The sequence below is a fragment of the Balaenoptera physalus genome (assembly GCF_965194825.1).
Source record: "Balaenoptera physalus genome assembly, chromosome: 18".
NCBI lineage: Eukaryota > Metazoa > Chordata > Mammalia > Artiodactyla > Balaenopteridae > Balaenoptera > Balaenoptera physalus.
In genome coordinates this window covers 16,945,175-16,972,725 of record NC_138899.1, presented here as the reverse complement: position 1 = coordinate 16,972,725, position 27,551 = coordinate 16,945,175, and the positions used below count along the sequence as shown (strand labels likewise).

Genomic DNA, 27,551 nt, shown 5'->3' with positions numbered 1-27,551 from the left:
AGTGGTCTTGACAAAACCTTAAGTTGATATTTCTCATTTCTTCCCAAACATACAAATACTTTAGAATGTTTTAACAATTGCTTTCAAGTATTTTAATTATATCTCATAAAATTATATGTAAATTAACCATTTTGTTGTTGTTTTCTTAACCAACACACTTATATACAGTAACCAAGATGTTTGTCAATTATTTTGAACACTATTATAACGTTCATCCCACTCCTTTATTTGTGCTTATTTTCTTATATTTTTACATATATTCTTTAACAATGATTTTAGAATTGTTTGGGGAGTATTAAAAACACTTTTTGTTAAAATACCTTTACTTTTACCTTTATTTCTTCCATATAGTTTAACTCTTTATAGAATTATACATTCTTTCATAATTAGAAAATTTTTTTAATTTTAACTTCTATTATTGCTCTTGAAAATTAATACAATACAGGTATTTTGTTCTGTTCAAAGGAACCTGTCCTTTCTCTGAGTGCTTTAAAATCTTTCTATTTTTGATACCATTGACTATTACTACTATGTGTCTAGGTATAGATATTTTATTATCTTAATTTTTAGTAGTGTTTAACCCCATATTATTACTAACTGAGGAACTACAAATATTTTGTGATTAACTAGGAGTATTTGATAAGTCTTACACTCTTTAAAAATAATTTTCAGAAGCATTAAATATAATAGTTCCAATACCTGTAAATTCTTATGACTAAGGTCTGTAGTATATAAATGAGGACTAGTATATTTAATAGACTTACTTTTATTATTTGGTTTTTATTACCAATTGCACAAAGAATGGCATTTCAAACTTTCTATTGAAAAAGTATTTCTAGACGAAATTTCACAATAATCGTTTTAAAAAACCCATAATAGTAATATTATAAAATAGCTTAAAATAATTTGACTTTTTTCATATGAGGTGTATGTTTCCTTTCTAAAGTCTTCAAAAATCAATAAAACAAACTGAGGAAAATGTTCTGGATGATCACTATGGAATACAAAATAACATCAGGGGAAGAGGACCTTCAAGATGGCACAGGAGTAAGAAGTGGAGATCACCCTCCTCCTCACAAGTACATCAAAAATATGTCTACATGTGGAACAACTCCTACAGAACACCTACTGAACACTGGCAGAAGACCTCAGAATTCCCAAAAGGCAAGAAACTCCCCACATACCTGGCCGTGTGGCTGATAGGGTCTTGGTGCTCTGGCTGGGTGTCAGACCTGAGCCTCTGAGGTGGGAAAGCCGAGTTCAGGACACTGGTCCACCAGAGACCTCCCGGCCCCACGTAATATCAGTCGGCGAGAGCTCTCCCACAGATCTCCATCTCAAGGCTAAGATCCAGCTCAACTCAACAACTAGCAAGCTCCAGTACTGGACACCCCATGCCAAACAACTAGCAAGACAGGAAAACAACCCCACCTATTAGCAGAGAGGCTGCCTAAAATCATAAGAAGTTCACAGACACCCCAAAACACACAACCAGACGTAGTCTTGCCCACCAGAAAGACAAGATCCAGCCTCATCCACAAGAACACAGGCACTAGTCCCTGCCACCAGGAAACCTACACAACCCACTGAACCAACCATACCCACTGTGGGCAGACACCAGAAACAATGGGAACTACGAACCCGCAGCCTGTGAAAAGGAGACCGCAAACACAGTAAGTTAAGAAAAATGAGAAGACAGAGAAATACACAGCAGATGAAGGAACAAGGTAAAAACCCACCAGAACAAACAAATGAAGAGGAAATAGGCAGTCTACCTGAAAAAGAATTCAGAGTAATGATAGTAAAGATGATCTAAAATCTTGGAAATAGAATGGAGAAAATACAAGAAACGTTTAACAAGGACCTAGAAGAACTAAAGAGCAAACAGACAGTGATGAACAACACAATAAATGAAATTAAAAATTCTCTAGAAGGGCCCATAGCAGAATAACTGAGGTAGAAGAACATATAAGTGACCTGGAAGATAAAATAGTGGAAATAACTACTGCAGAGCAGAATAAAGAAAAAAGAATGAAAAGAATTTAAGATAGTCTCAGAGACCCCTGGGACAACGTTAAACACACCAACATTTGAATTATAGTGGTTCCAGAAGAAGAAGAGAAAAAGAAAGGGAATGAGAAAATATTTGAAGAGATTATAGTTCAAAACTTCCCTAATATGGGAAAGGAAAGAGTCAGTCAAGTCCAGGAAGCACAGAGAGTCGCATACAGGATAAATCCAAGGAGAAACATGCTGACACATATTAATCAAACTATCAAAAATTAAATACAAAGAAAAAATATTAAAAGCAGCAAGGGAAAAGCAACAAATAACATACAAGGGAATCCCCATAAGGTTAATATCTGATCTTTCAGCAGAAACTCTGCAAGTCAGAAGGGAGTAGCAGAACATATTTAAAGTAATGAAAGGGAAAACCTACAGCCAACATTACTCTACCCAGCAAGGATCTCATTCAGATTTGACAGAGGAATTAAAAACTTTACAGGCAAGCAAAAGCTAAGAGAATTCAACACCACCAAACCAGCTTTACAAAAAATGCTAACGGAACCTCTCTAGGAAGGAAACATAAGAGAAATAAAGACCTACAATAACAAACCCAAAACAATTAAGAAAATGGTCATAGGAACATACATATGGATAACTAAATTAAATGTAAATGGATTAAATACTCCAACCAAAAGACACAGGCTCACTGAATGGATACAAAAACAAGACCCATATATATGCTGTCTACAGGAGACCCACTTCAGACCTAGGGACATATACAGACTGAAAGTGAGGGGATGGAAAAAGATATTCCATGCAAATGGAAATCAGAAGAAAGCTGGAGTAGCAATTCTCATATCAGACAAAATCGACTTTAAAATAAAGACTATTACAAGAGACAAAGAAGGACACTACATAATGATCAAGGGATCAATCCAAGAAGAAGAGATAACAATTGTAAATATTCATGCACCCAACATACAAGTACCTCAATACATGAGGCAAATGCTAACAGCCATAAAAGGGGAAATCGCCAGTAACACAATCATACTAGGGGACTTTAACACCCAAGTTCACCAATGGACAGATCATCCAAAATGAAAATAAATAAGGAAACACAAGCTTTAAATGACACATTAAAGAAGATGGACTTAAATAATATTTATAGGACATTCCATCCAAAAACAACAATGCTCATGGAACAATCTCCAGGATAGACCATATCTTGGGTGACAAATCAAGCCTTGGTAAATTTAAGAAAATTGAAATCATAACAAGTATCTTTTCTGACCACAACGTTATGAGGCTTGATATCAATTACAGGAAAAAAATTGTAAAAAATACAAACACATGGTGGCTAAACAATACACTACTAAATAACCAAGAGATCACTGAAGAAATCAAAGAGGAAATCAAAAAATACCTGGAAACAAATGACAATGAAAACACGACAACCCAAAACCAAAAGCAGCAAAACAGTTCTAAGAGGGAAGTTCATAGCAACACAATCCTACCTCAAGAAACAAGAAAAATCTCAAATAAACAACTTATCCTTACACCTAAACCAATTAGAGAAAGAAGAACAAAAAAACCCCAAAATTAGCAGAAGGAAAGAAATCATAAAGATCAGATCAGAAAAAAGTGAAAAAGAAATTAAGGAAACAACAGCAAAGATCAATAAAACTAAAAGCTCATTCTCTGAGAAGATAAAAAATAATTGATAAACCGTTAGCCAGACTCATCAAGAAAAAAAGAGAGAAAACTCAAATCAACAGAATTAGAAATAAAAAAGGAGAAGTAACAACTGACACTGCAGAAATACAAAGGATCATGAGAGACTACTACAAGCAACTATATGCCAATACAATGGACAACCTGGAAGAAATGGACAAATTCTTAGAAAAGCACAACCTTCCGAGACTGAACCAGGAAGAAATAGAAAATATAAACAGACCAATCACAAGCACTGAAATTGAAACTGTGACTAAAAATCGTCAAACAAACAAAAGCTCAGGCCCAGATGCTTCACAGGCAAATTCTATCAAACATTTACAGAAGAGCTAACACCTATCCATCTCAAACTCTTCCAAAATACAGCAGAGCGAGGAACACCCCCAAACTCATTCTACGAGGCCACCATCACCCTGATATCAAAACCAGACAAAGATGTCACAAAAAGAGAAAACTACAGACCAATATCACTGAAGAACATAGATACAAAAATCCTCAACAAAATACTAACAAAGAGAATCCAGCAGCACATTAAAAGGATCACACACCATGATCAAATGGGGTTTATCCCAGGAATGCAAGGATTCTTCAGTATACGCAAATCAATCAGTGTGATACACCATATTAACAAATTGGAGGATAAAAACCATATGAGCATCTCAATAGTTTTCGACGAAATTCAAAAGCTTTCGACAAAATTCAACACCCATTTATGATAAAAGCTCTCCAGAAAGTTGGCACAGAGAGAAGTTACTTCAACATAATAAAGGCCATATATGACAAACCCACAGCCAGCATCATTCTCACTGGTGAAAAAATGAAACCATTTCCACTAAGATCAGGAACAAGACAAGGTTGCCCACTCTCACCACTATTATTCAACATAGTTTTGAAAGTTTTAGCCACAGCAATCAGAGAAGAAATAAAAGGAATCCAAATCGGAAAAGAAGTAAAACTGTCACTGTTTGCAGATGACATGATACTATACATAGAGAATCTTAAGATGCTACCAGAAAACTACTAGAGCTAATCAATGAATTTGGTAAAGTAACAGAATAAAAAATTAATGCACAGAAATGTCTTGCATTCCTATACACTGATGATGAAATATCTGAAAGAGAAATTAAGGAAACACTCCCATTTACCATTGCAGCAGAAAGAATAAAGTACCTAGGAATAAACGTACCTAAGGAGACAAAAGACCAGTATGCAGAAAACTATAAGACACTGATGAAAGAAATTAATGATGATACACACAGATGGAGAGATATACCATGTTCTTGGATTGGAAGAATCAATACTGGGAAAATGACTCTACTACCCAAAGCAATCTACAGATTCAATACAATCCCTATCAAATTACCAATGGCACTTTTCACAGAACTAGAACAAAAAATTTTCACAATTTGTATGGAAACACAAAAGACCCCAAATAGCCAAAGCAATCTTGAGAAAGAAAAATGGAGCTGGAGGAATCAGGCTCCCTGACTTCAGACTATACTACGAAGCTACAGTAATCAAGACAGTATGGTACTGGCAAAAATACAGAAATATAGATCAATGGAACAGGATAGAATGCCCAGAGATAAACCCACACACATATGGTCAACTTACGTTTGATAAAGGAGGCAAGAATATGCAATGGAGAAAAGACAGTCTCTTCAATAAGTGGTGCTGGGAAAATTGGACAGCTACATGTAAAAGAATGAAATTAGAACACTCCCTAACACCATACACAAAAACAAACTCAAAATGGATTAAAGACCTCATGTAAGGCCAGACACTATAAAACTCTTAGAGGAAAACATAGGAAGAACACTCTATGACATAAATCACAGCAAGATCCTTTTTGACCCACCTCCTAGAGAAATGGTAATGAAAACAAAAATAAACAAATGGGACCTAATGAAACTTAAAAGCTTTTGCACAGCAAAGGAAACCATAAACAAGATGAAAAGACAACCCTCAGAATGGGAGAAAATATTTGCAAGTGAAGCACCTGGTAAAAGATAAATCTCCAAAACATACAAGCAGCTCATGTAGCTCAATATCAAAAAAACAAACAACTCAATCCAAAAATGGGCAGAAGACCTAAATAGACATTTCTCCAAAGAAGATATACAGATTGCCAACAAACACATGAAAGAATGCTCAACATCATTGATCATCAGAGAAATGCAAATCAAAACTACAATGAGGTATCACCTCACACTGGTCAGAATGGCCATCATCAAAAAATCTACAAACAATCAATTCTGGAGAGGGTGTGGAGAAAAGGGAATCCTCTTGCACTGTTGGTAGGAATGTCAATTTATACAGCCACTATGGAGAACAGTATGGAGGTTCCTTAAAATCTAAAAATAGAACTACCATACGACCCAGCAATCCCACTACTGGGCATATACTTTGAGAAAACCATAATTCAAAAAGAGTCATGTACCACAATGTTCATTGCAGCACTATTTACAATAGCCAGGACATGGAAGCAACCTAAGTGTCCATCAACAGATGAATGGATAAAGAAGATGTGGCACATATATACAATGGAATATTACTCAGCCATAAAAAGAAATGAAATTGAGTTTTTTGTAGTGTGGTGGATGGACCTAGAGTCTGTCATATAGAATGAAGTAAGTCAGAAAGAGAAAAACCAATACTGTATATATATGGAATCTAAAAAAAAAAATGTATCTGAAGAACCTAGGGGCAGGACAGGAATAAAGACGCAGATGTCGAAAATGGACTTGAGGACACGGGGATGGGGAAGTATAAGCTGGGATGAAGTGAGAGAGTGACACTGACCTATGTACACTACCAAATGTAAAATAGACAGCTAGTGGGAAGCAGCCGCATAGCACAGGGAGATCAGCTCGGTGCTTTGTGACCACCTAGAGGGGTGGGATAGAGAGGGTCGGAGGGAGACGCAAGAGAGAGGGGATATGGGGATATATATATATACGTATAACTGACTCACTTTGTTATACAGAAGAAACCAACAATGTAAAGCAATTATACTCCAATAAAGATGTTAAAAAAAAATAACATCAGGAACTGAAAAAAGATCCAAACAATTTTCTCTGCTACCAACTCTATCCTGAAAAATAAAATCTATTTATCATTAATTATTGGAGAATAACCAATAATTCATTTGATGCAGTAACAAATAAATAACAATCTCCAACCCTACCCAGAGCTGAAATATCTCAATACATCATACTATTTTAAAGTAAACTTTGGTATATAGTCAGAATCTCCCATTAATGTTTTAATCCATTGTTTAATTTATTAGCAATTAGAATTACTTCATTATTCTTACACAATTGTCAGAAAGGAAGACTACTCATGGCTATAAAGGGTCGACCAATGGGACTGTAAATAAATCTCAGACATTTGCCCTTAGAGAATGGAAGAGGTTGTCATGAGAATAGCCCCATTTACTAGTCAGACTGTCTGAAAGTCAAATATATAATCACAGAGATCACCTTCAGTTAGGGTGTTCATGATTACCATGGACCTTTTCTCTTCAAAAATACAGTTACTCTGCTTTTGTTATTGGATTACATGGAAGCCCCCAAGGAAAACTGGAAAATTACTCAGCATTTTTCAGGATGTATCCTAGATTCAAGTGACTCAGTACCCTGGGTGGAACTATCAATCATATTTCCTGGGGGATAAGAATGGAGTAATCACTAAGTATTGGTAAATTGTTATATAAGCCGTATCAGATTTATTACACTCCTAAATGTCCTGCCAATACGACTGATTTGGGTATAAATGACCATCCAAGTCCAGCAAGTAATGACCAAGGGTAATAGTTTTTATTTAACATAACAAGATCCATAGCAACTTTACTTAACACGTATTTGCTAAGTTAATATTCTCATACTGAATCTTTTCCATTACATTCACCACTTTTCTTCTTAGGTGAAAATTCTAAGTTCACATCTAATTCTAATATTTTATTCTACACTTGGTGTTGCTGTAATATAATTCTATACCTTTATATTAAAAGAGACTGAATTTGAGAAACTAAATAGACATTTTCCCAAAGACATACAAATGGTGAACAGGTACATGAAAAGATGCTCAACAGCACAAATTATCAGGAAAGTACAAATCAAAACCGCAATGAGACTTCCCTGGTGGTCCAGTAGTTAAGACTCTTTCCACTGCAAAGGGCACGGGTTCAATCCCTGGTCAGGGAACTAAGATCCCACATGCCGCACTGTGCAGCCAGAAAAAACAAAAAACCAAAACAAACAAACAGAAACAATGAGATATCACCTCACACCTGTTAGAATGGCTATTATCAAAAAAGACAAATGATAAGTGTTGACAAGGATGTGGAGAAAGGGGAACCCTTTTGCACTCTTTGTGGGAATGTAAATTGGTACAGCCACTATGGAAAACAGTATGAAGTTTCCCTAAAAAATTAAAATATGGAATTACCATATGATCTAGGAATTCCACATCTGGGTATATACCCAGAAGAAATGAAGACAGGATCTTGAAGAGATATCTGCACTCCCATGTTCATTGCAGCATTAATCACAATAGCCAAGATATGGAAACAGCCTAACAGTTGTCAATGAGTGAATGAATAAAGAAGATGTATTGTGTATAAAAACAATAGAATATTATTCAGCCATGAGAAAAAAGAAAACCCAGCCATTTGCTACAACTTAGATGAAGTTTGGGGGCATTATGCCAAGTGAAATAAGTCAGACAGAGAAAGACAAATACCGTATTATATCACGTATAGGTATAAATTTTAAAAAGCCAAACTCATAGAAACAGAGTAGATTTGTGACTGCCAAGGACTCGGATGTAGGGGGAAATAAGATGTTGTTCAAAGGGTACGAACTTCCAGTTATAAGGTAAATAAGTTCTGGATAGCTAACGTAGAGCATGGTGATTACAGTGATTAATACTGAATTATATACTTGAACATGCTAAGTGAGTAGATCTCAAATCTTCTCACCACGAAAAGGAAATGATAATTATGTGACATGATGGAGACATTAGCTAACACTATGGTGGTAATCATTTTGCAATATGTAAGTACATCAAGTCTACATATTATACACAAACTTCAATAATGTTATATATCTATTATATCTCAATAAAACTGGGGCGGGGATCAAACTGAATTGGAGAAATGTATTTTTATAGTTTTGTAATTCTCTGTCCTGGATTAAATTCATCAATTTATTCATTCACCTAGTTATTACTAAATGTTTACTAGGTGAATACAGAAATTAATGACAGATTCCGTACTCTCAAAGAAAGGCAGCTGTAGACTAACAGAGTTCAAAGATTCTTAAAGACCATGAAAGTATGTGTATAAAATTATATTAAAACATTTTTCTGTACCAATATCTACTTTTTGAATCTTTTAAAATAAGTGAATACACTTTTCTTAACCTAGTTCTCTACTAATGGACACTTAATGGCACTAACAATGCACAGATTAACATTTTGTGAATAAATATGTGCATATTTTAAAAATTATTCCCATGGAATTTCACCATTAAAGTGGAATTTTGGGGTCTAGGTAAGTGTACATTTTAAACACTTTTGGTATATTTTGGCAATCTTCCTTGATAAAGGGTTATATCCTTGCCAAACTGGCTGTCATCACCTCTCTGTCCTGCCTTTGTCAACCGGACGGTATATAATTGACACCTCATCTTGTATAAGATTGTATCACTTCATAGCACCAACCATCAGGCATGTGCCTGAGTTTTAATATTACATTTGTTTTTGTAATAGCATGGCTATCTGTCTTCCCCCGCCAGACTGTAAGCCACCAAAGGCAGAAATATGAATTTATTGTCATCTTTGTGTGTCGCTATTATGTGTGGAAAAGGTTATTTTAAATTACTTCATTTTTGTTTATTAATGTGAGAAATCTCCAAACCAATTTTCCTTTTATGGGTCTTTGGTTGAGCTCTGGTATAATTTACACACTTAGCTAATTAAACTCCTTTCCTCAAGGGATCTTTTTTCTTTTCATATAATTCTTATCTCAAGGGACCATCATCCTTAGAACTATCAAATCACTACCTCTGATGTTAAAATGGCATCTGACTGAAGATGGGATACCCCTCCTGGCACTGCCTGACTTGCAGGCGGAAGATTTAACATGTTTCTGTTTTCATATCTGTACTCACCATGGTACCCCCTGAACCCAGACCAGTGCCTGGCTCATGAATGAATGAGGAAAATACCAGCTCAGGAAGGTATAAGGAAAAGTTATTCATGAATCCAATCCAGGCACCTCCTCACAGTGCTTTTAAAAAGAAAAGTAAATCCCTTAAAGCTCAAATTTATGTAGTTATCTTGGAAAAAAAATTTTAATTACCTAGAGTCTGCATAGCTCCTTGTTATACTCTAGCATAACAAGGAGTATAAAACCATGACTAAAATATTCACACTCCACTCCAGTCACTATAAAAAAAGGAATTGCTAGTTTATTCGTCTTGCCTAATGACACAGAAGGGCAAAACAAGTACCCAGACAATGAATAATAATGCAAGAGCTCAGACTGTAAAATCAATATGTCAGATCAGCAGAGCTGAGCTTCGTTTTAATGCTCTCATCCCTAAATGCAGTAGAGCTTACCTTTGAATTATATATATGTATTGACCTAATTATATAAATATTGACTTTTCCTTATATGAAGCTTTGTTTTTCCAGTCTCACTGTAATTACGATGTCAATATTTGTGGCTGTAGTAACATTGAATTTAAACTTGTTAATTGTGACTGATGGTGGCATGCCATGGGATAATCCAGACAGTCTTATGGTCTGAACACACTGGTGGCACTAGATAGTAACTGATAAATCACTAATTCCCTAGGTATACCATAGTAAGGTAAACTTCTTTAACAAAATAACTATTTCATTCCCAATAATTTGAGAACTGGTCTCCTCCTCAGTTTGTCAGGTTTTACAACACACAGAGGTAATAACCAGGATGTGACTAGATCTTGGTCTGTAACTTTGCACAACATTTTTTTTCTTTAAACAAACACTTCATCCTTAACTTCAAGCCACAATCCATCCTACTAACAAATTCTTTGATCTATTGACTATACCCATATCCCCATAGCTCTGCATGTGTATAAAAGATAACATTTAATATTTGTTATTATTCTTTGATATATTTCAATAAGGATCCTATGCAAAGTTTAGCCTAATACAAAATATGATCTGTATAAATTTTATTTCTTAAAAATGTCCTACTTAATTATTTCTCCTTACATGGTTTTATTTTCATAAGAAAAGATTTCACACAGTTCCTACAGTTGTCACATCTCTGGGACAAGCAATAATGCTATACCTCAGGTCATTTTAATTAAATTGCTTTACTTCAATAACATTTAGAGAAACATTCCAAGTGCTTTAAAAAGCTGGAAAGTGCTTTGCTTTGTTCTTATAAAGTTTCTGAACACTCCCACTCAAGGTCCTGTACCTTCCAATTTAAGAAGAGCAGAAGTATGTGTCATATTCATCTTTTAGAGTTAGGTGAAACACACAGGGAATGCTACACAAAAAGAATAAAACAATGGGGTCCACGATTTGGCTTAAGAGCTGCTCTAGATGTATCATGGTGAGCTAGTTATCCATCATTCTGTTTTTTCTTATTTGCCTCTACAGGGATGCCAGATGAGATGAACCTCAGTGATGTAAAGCAAATCCATCAAACAGACGGTAGTAGTACTTTAGACACAACTGGAGCAGGATGTACAGCAACAACTGAAACCATGGCATTGGCTCTGATGGGTGCAGTGATGTTACTTCCTGGGCTTTGGTAACTGAACTCTTCTGCCCTGATATATATGTCTTATTAGAGTCTTAACTTCTCCCCTCTCTTTCTGCGAGTGGAATAAGAGATCTTTTCAAATGTAACAATTATATTTATGAAAAGGTATGTCACACTAACTTCTTAGAAGCCAAGTTGGTATGTTCACAAAGTATCTAAAAATCAACATTTAAATGAAAGACTGTTTGAAAACATGTCTTCTTTGAATCTAATTTAAACATTCTTAAATTCTAACATATTAAACCTGCATATGTGAAGAGCACGGAAGTGACTCTGAATAAGAAGGATTTAGTATATCTGTAATTTTATTATCCTCAATTCCAACCTCTTCCTTTTTAAAAGAAAAATGTTTTAAATTGAAGGTATATATTCAGGACACTGAAAACAGTACATAGTGTTTCTTAAAATATTGGAATTAGAATTCCATTAAATGAATCAAAACAAACAATGGCAAGTAGTATGCATGCATTTTCAAGAGATTCTTCCATTTTGCAAGTTATAGAAAGAAATTTCTGAAAGACTATAAGTTATAGAGTAGATTGCCAAGGAGCATTTCATGTAATTTCATTGAAGATGCTTGATAATTTTTATCCACTGTAACTTAGCCACTGACAAACCTTAAAGCTGAGTATTTTGATAACATCTGATTTGTATCCCATTATATACAAAATGCATCTTTGGTACTGTGACTCTGTTCCCTCCTCTCTCTTTGCCGAATGGATTTAGCTACATTGCAAACACACGCCTGCTCTAGGAATATCACTAATAAAGCTGTTAATTATTTGGTGGAAAACTTTAAAGAATATTGATCATTTTCTCCTGGAAAAATGATATATTCATCCATTTTCAAAATATTATTTGCTGTTTTTTTAAACTTGATATTGAACAAACAATTGTCTATATGTTTCTAAGGTGCCTATGAATATCTAAAGACGTACTAATACAGAAAATATGGCATGCACTGTTTTAGCTCTTTTCCTATTTTCACATTAGCAGAGCCGCTAATCCACAGTCCCTGATTTCCCAGTTGTGATAAGGTGCCTCAGCAGGCACTGATTAGGATGTCTATTGCTGTACTTAGGAGGAAGAGATAAGTCAGCTTTTATTAAGAAGTATCACATCCAGTTGATAGCCAGAAAATATAATTAATACAAAGTGACAGAATAGAAAAGAGAAGTGCTGAACGTATAAAATTTAAAAAAAAAATTCAAAAGGATTTGAAATGACCTCTGAAAAAGAACTGAAGGGGACTCGATCAACAGCAAAGATTTGCGAGATGAAATTAATCTGTCCAAATGAGGAAACTCTATATGATCAAACCCTGTTCTCCCTCAGGTTCTCAATTATTCAAATGATCTGTTGATTGTCACCTTAAACCACACTATGTTTATACCGCCCAGTCACATTTTCTTGTCTGTTAAAACATGCCTCAGAACTGGAAGTGTTACTTTACCTGCCAATTCTGGAGGTCATTTTCCTAAGCTGCCATTCACCTTAATATGCGTTCCATGATCTGCTTGGCTTATAGCTCATTTGCACCACAATGCTCCAAAAATTACAAACTTAACATATTTTTTAAAATTTTCATTTCAACTTCAGCTCTTTATTTAAATAGCTCTGAAATGAGTAATATGAAGTCAACCATTTGTGGCACTGCAGCCCAAGTCACAGTTGGTTTGCCACGACAATGCTTCTGACCCAAACCTTGAGGCGACAGTAAGAAAAACCAACTGAAGAACATGGTTCAGCAATCTGAGATAAAATCGGTTGATAAGAGATAATTTTAGGTATCGCAGGAAATGGTTCAAAGCAGAGTAGTGACAAAATCAATAGTATGAATGAATATTTTTTATCAACTAAATTTTACGTTCTCAAATGGGTGTTGTCTACCTCCACGTAGGCACTTAGGAGACCGTATATATACCATAATCGTGTAGCTAGAGCTCAAAACACTTGGAGGTTTTCAGAATTTCTTGAAGAGCCTGAGGCATACTTTTTTAATATTCTCAATGAGGTTATTCATTCTTTAATATTGTACTCTGTAGCAGGTTACATTTGTATAACTCTTTATAATTTACAAGACTATTTCAGATGAGATAAAACATCTCATCTGACCTTCCTCACCCCTCAAGGATGGGCTCAATTTTTAGTCAAATAAAAGCAATAACACTGAGGTTTTGTTTTGTTTTGTTTTTTAATATGGCTCAGAATTTGCTACGGAAGAGTTTTCCATCAGTAAAGTCTAAAAAGTTCTTAAGCAATGGTAAAATTGTTAGAATACGTGTGTACTTTTCAAGATGACTTAAAGGATAGCATTCAGGTGAACATACATGTATTTTAAAATATCACTCACATAGTTATAGTCACATACTGGGATCACTTAAAGGAATTTTCTTGAATTTCTGAGTTATTTTTATACAAATTAATCATGAAACAGTCCAGTGTTTTGCATGTATTGGGGAAGAATCAGTTAACAATCTGAGCTAACATTCAATATGCCTTCCCTTTGCGTATATACCATGATAAATGCTTTTATGCACAATCTCCCCAATAATATTACCACCTCCATTTTACCAATGAGGAAACTGAGGCTAGAAATATTATGTAATTTGTTTGGTGTCATACAACTAGTCAGAGTAGAATCAGACAGGTAAGTAATATCTCTAAATAAACTATATACATTCCTGGTTAAAAGATATAATAGTTCTAGAACAGTGGTAAAGAATATTGAGGTTAGCATAAAAGTCATTCAGAGGTGATTTAAGTCTCCAAACAAGGATTTAAAAAACAAATACAATTAACTGTACAATTCTAATTGTATAATTATCAAATTGCATATTAGTGTAAAAACATAGTGAAAAGGAAAAATGTAAACATGAACATTTTCTTCCCTACCAATCAATACTCTCCCACATGTGAAAATTCTATTCAAACACATCAGCCTCTAAAATAAACCAGCTACCAAAAATGAGAAAACACACACACATTTTTTTAACTATAACAGAATCATGAAATTTCATTTTGTTTTCTGTGCAACTGAAGGGTTGAAACATTTCTTTGGCCATAAGACAAAGGATGGCATAAAAAATAAGGAAGGAAGGAAGAAAAGAAGGGAGGATGGGAGGGAGGGAAGGAGGGAGGAAGGAAGGATGGAAGGGTGTGACAGAATATAATTTTTAAAAATCTTAGATTTGCCTTTTATCTTCTATTTGTTCAGGAACAAACAAATAATGAAACAATGCCTGGAGTGTTCTTTTCTAATTAAAGGACAGAAGTTAATAAGCTATTTCTTCCCAAACACTCAGATTTTCTGAAGTACTCAATAATGATGTTTTGAAAAGGACTCAATTTATTGCTAATTGTTTTCAATCACTTAAAATATTGTTTCTGTCATCAGAACCCTTCAGTTACAATTAAAATTGTTTCTTCCTGCTTAGACTTGCGATTCTATGAGATATTCCCTGAGCAGTCTGTGATATCAGTATTTCTTTAGGTTGCAAAATTGGTATCCTGTACAACGACATGGGTTGTATAAAAACAGAAATAATTGTTAGGTATGACATTGGGCATATCAAGTTTTTCTTTAATTGTAGATTGTTGTATATCAATCATTTCTGATTAAAATATAGATAAAACATTTCTCAGGTTTAAAATCTGCTTTCTTTGCCTTTGCTAGAATTACATGATGACTGAATTACTCTTATATCATCATTATTTCGTAAATGGAGATTTAATCAAATACAATCCTAAGCTATCCTGTCTGCCTCCATATGCAAAAAAAAAAAAAAAAACTGAAGAATTTCATCACAATATGATTAATATCTTCACTGTAACAATGGCAATAACTTATTTGGAGCATGGTCGTGGTAGAGATGGATGTTTGTGGATAAATTTGCAAACATCTGATGCAAGAGTCTCTCCCCTTCCTGCACTTGTCAATTGTCACATTGGAATCATTTTCACCATGAAATATATGAGAGGATCATGCATCTCACCTTCCCTGGAAATTTTTACTTTCATTATATCAAAGAGCAAGAGAAAGGGAAGGGTATAGAGGAATGTGAAATGCCATAGAATTAAAAGTAGACTGAAGAATTTCTAAGGATCAAACTGGCTGGAGACAGGGATTGACCCTTAGCAATAACTTCGGTAATTTGGTGAGTAAATTCTACTTTTATGAGTTTCAATACCTACCTTTGAGCACCACTGAACTAGAAGGAACTAAGGGTCTTAGAAGGAGAGGAAGCAGGGGGTCTCTCTTTGCCTGAGATCACCCAGCCAAGGCCAGCAGCATTAGAAGGGGGGGGGGGGAGCCTAATTTGCAAAATAAATGTATGAGCAGTACAGTGTGTTTAGCAAGCACCTGTCTTATTCTACCTCTTTAAGGCACTGACCAGTAAAGAATTTTTAACAACTGCAATTTCTTCAGAATAACACTGAAAGACCCACATAGAATCAAGAAGGATTCCAACTACAAAATTGTGGTCAAAATTGTCAAAGACTTCCAGAATACAATTAACCAAGTCATTGTGCTTTTCCAACTCACCCCACGTTCTCACCCCTCTCCCTGCCGCCCACATACACACTCTCACGCCCCACACACATTTTCTTGCTATTGTTTCTATTGCCTTTTGGTTTTCTTATCTGTAAAATTGAGACAGCTGTATCTAACTCAGAATTGCTTACAGGACTAGATAATGCAACACACATTTAGGACCCACCTGGCACATGATAAGCCTTAATAATCCATGCTTGTTCCTTTCCCATTAAGCCTTCTGTTAAAATGCATGTGTGCCCAGGTTGGGACAATACCAAACTATAGAATTATGGATTCTGCCTGTGGATAAGCTTTTGATAGGGAAACAGCATAACAAGGTTTGAGAGTGAATGGAGCTTAGGAAGGAGAAAGAAGACAGAGTGAACGTGCAGGAGAGACCCACCTGCCTGTTTCATGTCTCATGTTTTGCTTAGCCTCATCCTGGCTACAAGGCTTATTCGTTGAAAATGTATTTCCTAAATATAGGGAGTTAGAGAGGGGTCTTGCTTTTATTGATTATAAAGGGTTGTTAGCCCTGTCCCAGTGTTTACATGCGAATTGGTCTCTAACTATAACAGATTGAAAACCTCAACACCCCCCAACCCACCTGAAAGTCTAGTTGACTGGTGGGTTCAGACTGCATGTCAGAGTGATTACAGCACGGGCTAGAGAGCAGCCCAAGGTGAGGTGGGAGCTAATAATCAATGAGCAAGCAGTGTATTGCTCAGTATCTCCCTTAAAGTCACCACCAAGTGGAGATTTCTGAATGGCAAGATCACTTCCTTAAGTTCATGTTGCTAACAGGTGACAAAGCAAGTATTCTAAAACAGGTCAGACTTCAAAATCCTTTCCACCGCACCACTCAATATCCCCGAACTCAGAAAACCCTTGAGAAGGAAGCTGGTTAAGTTAGGTTATTTTTTAGGTTTTTGTAGGTTTTACAGGATATTTTTAAAATTTCCCTTGTTCCATTCGCTTTTTATTCTCATCTAGTCTCTCGGATAATTTTCCCTTCCATCTCTCTTTCTTCTCAAATTCAGCTCTGGTAATAAGGTGAGCATCCTGAAGAGATTCCGTATGCCAGATGCCCGAGTGTGGCCATCTGATGGGGAGATTGGCTCAACCACTGACTCACAGTCATCCAAAAAATGCTGGAGAAACCAGAACAAACACAGCTTCAAAGGTTTTAGAACTAACCATCTGTATGACCTTCAGCAAGTCCCACCACCTTTTTGAACTTCAGTTTCTCATTTGTAAAATAATATGCTTGAGCCAAATGATCACTAAATTTCCTTCTAGATCTCTAGTCTAAAACAGAAAACATTGATGCAGCGATACAGAACATTTATTTACTCGATATCTTATGTGATAACCTACTATTACTTAATACATAAAAAACACTTTAAAAATAATGCATAAAATGTGATTTTAGTTACAACTTTATGCATACGGTGATAATTCTAATTTGTTTATCACATATAGGGATGTGGCTTTTCTGCATGAGATTGAGTGGAATTATCTTTTCATAAATGAAGGGGAGAATAGCTAGAACAAAAGTTCTTTAGCTTTCATTTAATGGACAGAACAATATGCCTGAGCAAAGAAATCGATCCTGTCATTAAATAATTAGCAACTAATTGCTTATTGTTTTAGCTAATCTTATAGCAGCTATGATATGGGGTCTTCACTAATTCAACTATGGTGTGTCACAATATTTAAAAACAAATAGTACATAGAGTGGCACCACTGAGGGAACAAAAGATAATAGTGTAGGGAAGTCAGAGATGAATAATAAAAGTGAGTTTAACAGTATTTTCTCTTCTCACAGATTTTCCCAGGAGACCCTTTTAAATAGGCCTAAACAAATGGTATTGTGTCTGATGATTTATTGCAGAACAAGCTGACAGAGCACAGGGGCGTGTTAGCTGGTCCCCTGTAGTATAGGGGTTAATTCAGAAAACAAAGAGACCAGAAGTGCAGCAGTTGGAACAAATGCTCTGTATCATCCAGTGAGCAAGCAGACAGAAGCTGGTAATCACAGCTTACCTGAAAAGATAGTTTCTAAATATTGTGTGTTGGTAATTTTAGTATTTTGTTTCCTTCATTTATTAAAAATATTAATGAGAATCTATGAGAATTTCATCACAGATGGTTAACTGCTATAAATTTATAATAAATTAATTCTACTTTACTACTACTTTTCCTACACATCTATTACAGTATGGATGTAACTGAATGTAAATATGTGAATGCATACACACATTTATCTATATTTATCTATAAAATACACATATACATTCATATATTTACAGGTTTAGATAAAATATAACATATAAAGTCTTTTTATGTTACATTTTCATAAAACTTGCCTTTATATCAATTATTTCTGGCTTTTCAGTCAAAGACTGAGAAGGTCAGCGAAATAGATCATTTTTATAAAGTTGCTGCTTATTATTTTTCCATATGGACTTTCATCTTTCATTTCAAATAGATCAACATTGAACAAAGCTCTTATTATACACAAGAGAGCGTATAGGGCCACTGCAGCAATAAGAGGACACATACATAAGGTTTATATTGCAGAAAGCCTCACTGCTACAGCCTTATATATACCCTTTCTATTGTCTTTAAGAGACTATTCCCTGGAGAACAATGCAAAAGCACAAATAGTTAGCTTATGTTTCTTACTATAAAATATGTAAAAGTGTGACTTTACTCACTTGCTTTTAGGTTAGCAACTAACTGAAGTTAAGCTGAGCAAGAAAGGAATGACAATTCAAAGGAACTCAAATGTATCCTCATTTTCCTCAAGTCACCAGCCGTGCTGTCTTCTCCCTTAGTAATGCTCACCTTTCACTGTCCCGCTGCCTTTGTTATCTATACTCTCAGTGCCTGTGTGGGACACTATGTGCAAAATGGAACTCAGGCTTGGAAATAAGACTAGTCCTGGTTTTGAATATCAGCTCTCTGAAACATCTGTGAAATTGAGATGATCATACCTCCCCGCCCTTGACTGATTTATTGGCAAGATTTACTGAGTGATTGTATCTACAGTGACTGGCACATTGTGGGGATTAAGTAAATATGAGTTAGCATTTTATCAAGACTTGCTTTTAGGTGAAATCTTTCACACTAAGATGTATGCGACTGATTTAATGAAAAATCATCTGATTTTAAAACTATATGGAAGCAATCCCACTCCTAGGCATATACCCAAGAAAACCATAAGTCAAAAAGATACCTGCACCCCAATGTTCATTGCAGCACTATTTACAATAGCCAGGACACAGAAGCAACCTAAAAGGCCATCAACAGAGGAATGGATAAAGAAGATGTGGTACATATATACAATGGAATATTACTCAGCCAGAAAAAGGAACAAAATTGTGCCACTTGCAGCAACATGGATGGACCTAGAGACTGTCATACTGAATGAAGTAAATCAGACACAGAAAGACAAATATCATATGATATCGCTTATATGTGGAATCTAAAAAAAGGGTAAAATGAACTTATTTACAAAACAGAAGTAGAGTCACAGATGTAGAAAACAAATTTATGGTTACCAGGGGATAAGGGGGAGAGGGATAAATTGGGATATTGGGATTGACATATACACACTACTATATATAAAATAGACCACTAATAAGAACCTACTGTATAGCACAGGGAACTCTACTCAATACTCCGTAATGGCCTATATGGGAAAAGAATCCAAAAAGAGTGGATATATGTATATGTATAACTGATTCACTTTGCTGTACACCTGAAACTAACACAACATTGTAAATCAATTATACTCCAATAAATATTTTTTTAAAAAGAAAGAAAAAACTATATGGAAACCTAAATATCATGTATTTCTGTATTTTGCAGAAGAGAAAGCTAAAATCCAGAACACATAAGTGAATTACCCAAAGTAAGAACACAACTAGTTTAAAACAAAAGACCAGCAAACACTCATTTTTTTTAAGTTCTGTGCACTGTACTGAATCAAAATGCATGTTTGTATATCCTAATATTCAACAGAAATCGCATCATAACCACAGGGACTAAACAGAAACAGGCAAACCTACCAACTTGGGAGACTATGCTTAGACTCATGATTTTCAGGAAATGAAAATAAGGCTACCTAGAGAACTTATAAAATCTAACATTACCCTGACATTGATTAAAATAGTAGAGATAATGTAATAGAATTTGAATGTAATGGTTTTAATATAAATGTTAAATCTCTTTTCAAATTCACTTCTGATTCTTGATAAACTGACCAGTTTGCTAACATATGTGGGACATCTTGATAAATAACCTATTCTAACACAGATTACAATTTTCAAATTTATCACTATTTTGCCTTTAAATTATAGGAAATCAAATTAAAATATATTTTATGTCACATTTAACGGTATTAAAAGAAACATTTCTTTTTTGCCACTGTTATTGTTTTCTACCATATTATTTTGATTTGCAATCTTTAGATTTACCATCTCTGTACCAGATTATAATTAGGTTATATCTTGAAACATGAAGATCAATAGATCATGTTCATGTTCATCCTATTTTTTATTTATTATTTTTGAATTTTATTTTATTTTTTTATATAGCACGCTCTTATTTCTTCCAGGTTGTCCGTTTTATTGGCACAGAGTTTCTTGTAGTAGCCTCTTATGACGCTTTGCATTTCTGAGGTGTCCGTTGTAACTTCTCCTTTTCATTTCTAATTTTATTGATTTGAGTCCTCTCCCTCTTTTTCTTGATGAGTCTGGCTAATGGTTTATCAATTTTGTTTTGTCCAACAGAAGTGTAATGTGAGCCACCTATGAAATTTAACATTTCTCAGTAGCCATACTAAAAAAAAAAAAAAAAAAAAAAAAAAAAGGGTAAAAAGATACAGCTGATATTTAATAATACATTTAACCCAATGTATGAAGATTACCACCATTTCAACATGTAGTCAGTATAAAAATCATCAGTAAGATATTTTCTATTCATTTTTATATTCATTGTTTTGCAATCCAGCATGTGGTTACTGCACATCTCAATGTGGACACACTGTGTTGCAGCTGCTGAGCTAGTGGTTCCTGTATTGGACAACACATAGAGAGAGGTGGGGACACCAAGGTACCTTGAGAAAAAAGATCATTAATAAGGGAAAAACATGAGAAGCCTCCTTTAGTCATAAATCTGAGGCAAGAAAATATATTTTAATTTGGAGAAATGTATTAGCAAAACCTGTCCTTCTAAACATGGATAGGAATTGAAAACTCAAAGAGATGTCTCTGAAGACGACAAATATTCTCTCCTTGACCAAATTCTACTCAGCCTTTTCTGAACTCTCTACTTAACTAAGTCCTGATTTGGGGTTTCCATATTGGTTTCCACATTGTCCAATTTTAGCAAGAATCCTGCTAGGTCAGTTTAGCCAGAATCTTCCATCTGCTATATCCAGTTACCTCAATACCCAGGTTCTTCATCCTTTACCATTCCCCAGGTGATTCTGATCATCTTAGACTGCCTTCAGCAAGAATCCTGTTGGGTCACATTAGTCAGAATTTCCCAATACCCATGAGGTTTCCTCTTGAGTAATTTTCCATCAGTTGATGCCCATCTTGCTCTTTGGCTATAAATTCCCACTTATTCTTGTATTCTGAGTTAAGCCCAACCTCTCTTCCCAACTACAAAGCCCCACTGCAGTGGTCTTCACAACCTATGTCAATTGCCCCCCTAAATAAAGTCTGCCTTACAGTTTTAACAAGTGTCATTAATACTATTTTTTCTTTAACAAAATGTTGTGACTTTCAGAATGGCACTGTGAAGACTCAGGGAAACATTCCCAGAAAAGGGCATCTATTAAATTGGTCAAAATTAGCAATGATAATCTTTCAAATTCTCTGAAAATTGCTCAAAGGGTTTATACAAACAGAGAAGCATTTATTCATCAAATCTAAGGGAATAGTAAGAACTATTTGAGGCAGTGGCATTCCAGTTAGGATTGCAGCCATCCCCCACAGGTAAGCCTTGGGGGAAAACTGCTCCAACAGGAGCCATAGCTGAAAGTCAGTTTCCATCTACACCCCACCCTGTCACTCCCCTGCCTCCTTCCATTTTAGGTAGATTCAGCAGCAGGTGATCATCAGCAGATTCCATTTTTCACAGCTTAGTGCTATAGGAGACCTATATTGGGTCTGGCTGCAGCCTGGTAGAAATGCCTATTCTCTCACTCCTAACTCCCACTTAATAGGGAAGATATAGGCTGGGGCGGTTGGTGAAGAGTGCAGTCCCCCTTTCTCAGGCAACTCGAGTTGCAGCTTCCACCTCCCCTGGCTCCCCAGTGTGGAAGAGCAACTCCAGATAGATTTGGCAGCTGTTCAGTCCCAGCAGATCCCATCCTCCTAGGTTCTGCAGGTGATCCATACTGGGTGTAATGGTAAGCCAGCAGAGATGCAAGTTCCAGCCAAGTACTAGTGTAGCCAAGTACAAAACAAATTACAAAGCAAGCAAACAAACAACGATAACAATAATCTCTGGAGAGGAATCAATATCTAGAGATGCTGTGTAAAAGGGAACTTCTTCAACCTGACAAAGTGTATCTGTAATAAACCCCACATCTAATATCATACCTAATGGTGAAAGATGAAAAGCTTTCCCCTTAATATGAGGAACAATAGAAGGAAGTTGGCTCTCCCCACATTTATTCAACATTCTGCTAGAGGATTTAGCCAGGACAATTAAGCAATTGGACAAGAAAAACAGATGAAAGACATCTAGATTGAAAAGAAGGAAGTAAAGTTATCTTAAATTACACATGACATGAACTTGTGTGTATATAAGGTATCCACTAAAAATATTAAAACTAATAAATGAGTTCAGCAAGATTGCAAGATGAATTATTTTTCTATATCCTAGCAATGAATAATCCAAAAACAAAGTTAAGAAAGCAACTCAACTTAAAATACCATTAAAAAGAATAAAGTGCTTAGAAATAAATTTAGCAAAATAAGGGCAAGACATACACAAGACGTATACACACAAATATAAAACAGTGTTGAAAATAACTAAAGATCTAAATAAATGGAAAGATACCCCCATGTCCATGCATTGGAAGATTTAATATTGTTAAAATGGCTAAATGGATATACAGACTCAATGCAATCTCTATCAAAATCTCATTTGGCTTTTTTGCAGAAATTGACAAGCTGATCCTAAAATTCATATGCAAATGCAAGAAACCCAGAATAGACAATCTTAAAAAGAACGAAGTTGGAAGAGTCAATCTTCCTCTTTTCAAAGCTTAGTACCCAGTTACAGTTATCAAGACAGTGTGGTACTGGCTTAAGGATAAATATATAAGTCAGTGGAATAGAACTGTGAATCCATAATTGATTTCCTAGCTCCCATTGTTCACAAAAGTTAACTCAAAGTGGATCACAGACCTCAATACAAGAACTAAAGCTACAAAAATGTTAGAAGAAAACATATGAGTAAATCTTTGTGGTCTTGGATTAGATAATGGTTTCTCACATACCACACCAAAAGTAGAAGCAACAAAAAGAGATAAATTGGAACTTCACTAAAATTAAAAGCTTTTGTGCTTCAGAGGGCACCATCAAAAAAGCATATGTATGAAAGTATTTAAAAATTATATATGTGATAAAGGACTTGCATCCAGAATATAGAAATAACTCTTACAACTCAATAATAAAGAGATACATAATCAAATTAAAAATGAGCAAAGGATCTGGACAGACATTTCTCCAAGGAAAATAAACAAATGGCCAATAAATCCATGATAAAATGCTCAACATAATTAGTCATTAGGGAAATGGAAATCAAAGACACAATGAGATACCATTCCATATCCACTAAAGTGAAAGAAAAATAATAAATGTTGTCAAGGATGTAGAGAAATTAGAACCCTCATATACCACAGGTGAGAATGTAAAATTATGCAGCCACTTTAAAAAACAGTTTGCCAGTTCCTCAAAATGTTAAAACATATGATCCAGCAATTCAACTTTTAAGTATATATCCAAGAAAAAATAAAAACATACATCCACATAAAAGGTTGTACATTAAACATTAGTCATAATTCCAAAAAGTAAAAATCTAATAACCATCAATTGATGAATAAAATGTAGTATGTCTACACATGGAATATTATGTGACATTATTACTTGACATTAGTAATACATTAGCATGTATTACTTATACATGCTACAACATAGACAGGCCTTGAAAAAAATATCCTAAGTGAAAGGAGTAAATCACACAAGACCACATATTGTATGATTTTATGTTTATGAAATACCCAGGATAGACAAATCCATAGAGACAGAAAGTAGATTAATACTTGTCAGGGGGTTGAGGGAATGTGAATTTACTGTTAATACATATTGGTTTCTTTTGGGGGTCATGAAAGTGTCCAGTGATAGTTGCACAACTCTGTGAATATACTAAAAACCACTAAATTGTCCACTTTAAATGGGTGAAATTTATGGTATATGTAATGTATTTTAATAAAGCTGTTAAAAAAGAAAAGGATAGGAGAATTTGAATTCTTAAAAATCACTTCTTTCTTCCTGATTCAAAATTAGGTCAAGGGGATTCCCAACCAAGTCTTAATAGCAGCATAGAGAAATCCCTCCCTCTCAGAATAAAATTCCCAAACTCCGGGACAGATCCCAGAAAGGAAGAGGGCTGGAATTTCTGAGACACTGAAGTGGCAATTACTAGAAGACCCTGGCTGGGGTTTGGGGGGTTAAGAGTAGTGGCCTGGTTAAATGTCTGTATGAATGGGTCAAAGGGAGACTCCTGGAAGTCTGTCATTCTGGTGTGATCTCCCTTTACTGACCTAACCCTGAGGAATGATATGATGCCCTGGAAGAGCTACCATGCCCAGGACAGGAAGCTATACCTGCATCCCGGGCAGTCAAAGAAACTTACTGCTTAGAACTTAGCCTTTAAAGACAATGCTTCTTGTTCACAGAAACATGTCTTTGCTGCTACTGTAGACTGAATGTATGTGTCCCTCCAAAATTCATATGTTGGACCCCAATATTATGGTATCTGGAGGTGGGGCCTTTGGGAGGTGATTAGGTCATGGGGGGTGGAACTCTCATGAATGGAATTAGTGCCCTTGTAAAGGAGACCCCAGATTGCTCCCTTGTCCTCTTCTGCCTTATGAGATTTCAGCCAAAAGATGGCCATCTCTGAACCAGGAAGTAGGCACTCACCAGACACCAAATCTGCTGGTGCCTTCATCTTAGACTTCCCAGTCTCCACAATTGTGAAAAATAAATTTCTGTTGTTCTTAAGCCACCTACTTTATGGTGTATTGTTATAGCAGCCTGAACACTTAACACACTACAAAAAAAAATTTTTGCCATAAATGATACTTCACAATATACAATGGGATTTAAAAGAGCTGAAAAATAAATCACTGAACTCCTTGATAGAGAGTAATTTGAGGAAGTGTGTCGATCCTCCACACTAGAACCCACTGTCATCTCCCAGCGAGTGGAAAATCTCTCTGAATTTCCCTCCTGACACTTAGGCACCAACTCTCCAGGTTGGTGCTATGGCAGACCCTCTCAATGCAATTTCTGGTGGTGGTTACAATATCCAAGGGTAGATTTTAGTTCCACATCGCAAAAGCTATTAGAATTGCTTCTCTCCTTCCAGCTGCCCCATCCCAGACATTAAACACTTTGGCTTATCAAATATTTACATAATAAGAATGCCTTGAAGAAAGCAGACTATACATCCTGCAAATCCATGTATATGATTATGTTTCACATTGGAATGCTGCTTATGGGTATTATCTGCCCCCAATCTGTGAAGTATGCCATGCCTATGTTATCCACGCCTTAGCATCTGTGTTGGGGCATGGTTTCCAAGTAGTCAGTTGCAAAATTCTTTGACACATTAAGGCTGTTTTTCTTATCTGCTCAGTTGTTCCATCCCCTGTCCTCATGCCCATCCATCTGACATAGGAACCTTTGACTCCATCATGCTTTATCAGCTTGGGACCTTTGAACACATTTCTTTGACACAGAACATCCCCAGGCAGAAGTCTATACAGATTGATTAACATTTCACTACCACTGCCCAGGCAGTTACGCTCTTATCTAAGACTGCATGTAATTCTAATAAATAGGAAGACCCCAAAGCAGGACATGAATAATACAAGCAGGAAAGCATAACTTAGCAGGTTCCTATGGTTGACCTAGCACAGGAGCTCGATATAACCATCACCCCTTGTCTCCAGCTCTATACCCACCTTCTTTTTAACTAAGGTAAACTGAGCAAGTTGCTATTCCTTGCATTCTGAAAGAGCCTAATTGGTACACATATGTTTTAGAAAGTGCTAGAAAGATGTTCCCTTTTGAGGGGACAAGGATGCTTATTAGAAATCACCAGGACTATCCCTGAAAGCGATTCAATTTTATTTTGCTTTGATTCTTTGCTTGTTCAGAATATTCTATTTACTAATGGAGATTTCCATGCATCATGATATTTATCAGTGAAAGACAATGAAGAAAAGTATTACAAGCACTGAAAATGAGCTACAAACTGCACATTATAAATTCAACTGGAATTCCAATTTATATACCAGTTTCTTATCATTTTGGAGAACGTGGCTAACGTCTCCCTGTTAATTCCAAATGCCCTGACAAAAATCTAGTTTCTGGCTCTTGCCCTCCCCTGCTTGTCCCATGAAGGAAATGCTACCCTCTGAGATGCTATCAGATTGAGAAGCTGACATGTTTATCTTATCACTCTCAAAATAAAACATGTTCTGACTCTTCCTCTTGTCATTCTTTCTCTCTTTAGTCTAGAAGTGTGAACACTGACTCCCTAACATATATTCGAAAATGATGTGTCAATGCTCCTCCAGGTGTGGTAACCTGAGAGTCTCTCATCTTCCTTACAAGGTTTCTGGAAATGTTTGTTTTCTCTTCGTGAACTGTTACAGGGTACAAAGTTAGTTGCCATCCCTTCCCATAAACAACTTACTATTCAGATCGATTGAATAGATGGGTGACTGAGACTGCTAATAAACACCCAATATCCATTCTCTCTTTCTTTCTTTGGTAATAGAACTCACTCATTTTTCAGTAAGGATGCTCAAGGTTTCCCAGTCTCATTTGCAACTAGATGAGGCCATGACTTTGTTCTGACCAATGAAATGTCAGCCGTAGTTGCAATGGTTAATTTTATGTGTTGACTTGACTGAGCTAAGGGATGCTCAGATAGTTGGTAAAACATTATTTCTGGGTGTGTCTGTGAGGGGGTCTCAGGAAGAGATAGATTAGCATTTGAATCAGTAGACTGAATAAAGATAATCCCCCTCCCCAAAGCAGGTGGGCATCATCCAATCCAATGAGGACCTGAAAAGAACAAAAAGGCACAAGAAGAGTGAATGTACTCTCTCTGCTTAAGCTGGGA

At 35.7% G+C, this 27,551-nt stretch overlaps 1 protein-coding gene and 1 long non-coding RNA gene across 2 annotated transcripts in view; one reads left to right on the top strand and one right to left on the bottom strand.

Moving 5' to 3' along the window:
- Positions 1-19,912, top strand: part of GPC5 (glypican 5) — a gene marked incomplete at its 5' end in the record, with an annotated part of 1,365,225 nt that extends 1,345,313 nt beyond the window's left edge. Inside the window, one exon of the mRNA XM_082434643.1 lies at positions 11,401-19,912. Within this exon, the coding sequence (XP_082290769.1) occupies positions 11,401-11,558 (158 nt within the window). The 3' untranslated portion in view covers positions 11,559-19,912. The remainder of the gene's footprint in view (positions 1-11,400) is intronic.
- Positions 1-27,551, bottom strand: part of LOC309647418 — a 774,616-nt gene that overhangs the window by 104,218 nt on the left and 642,847 nt on the right. The gene's annotated exons all lie outside the window — the stretch shown is intronic.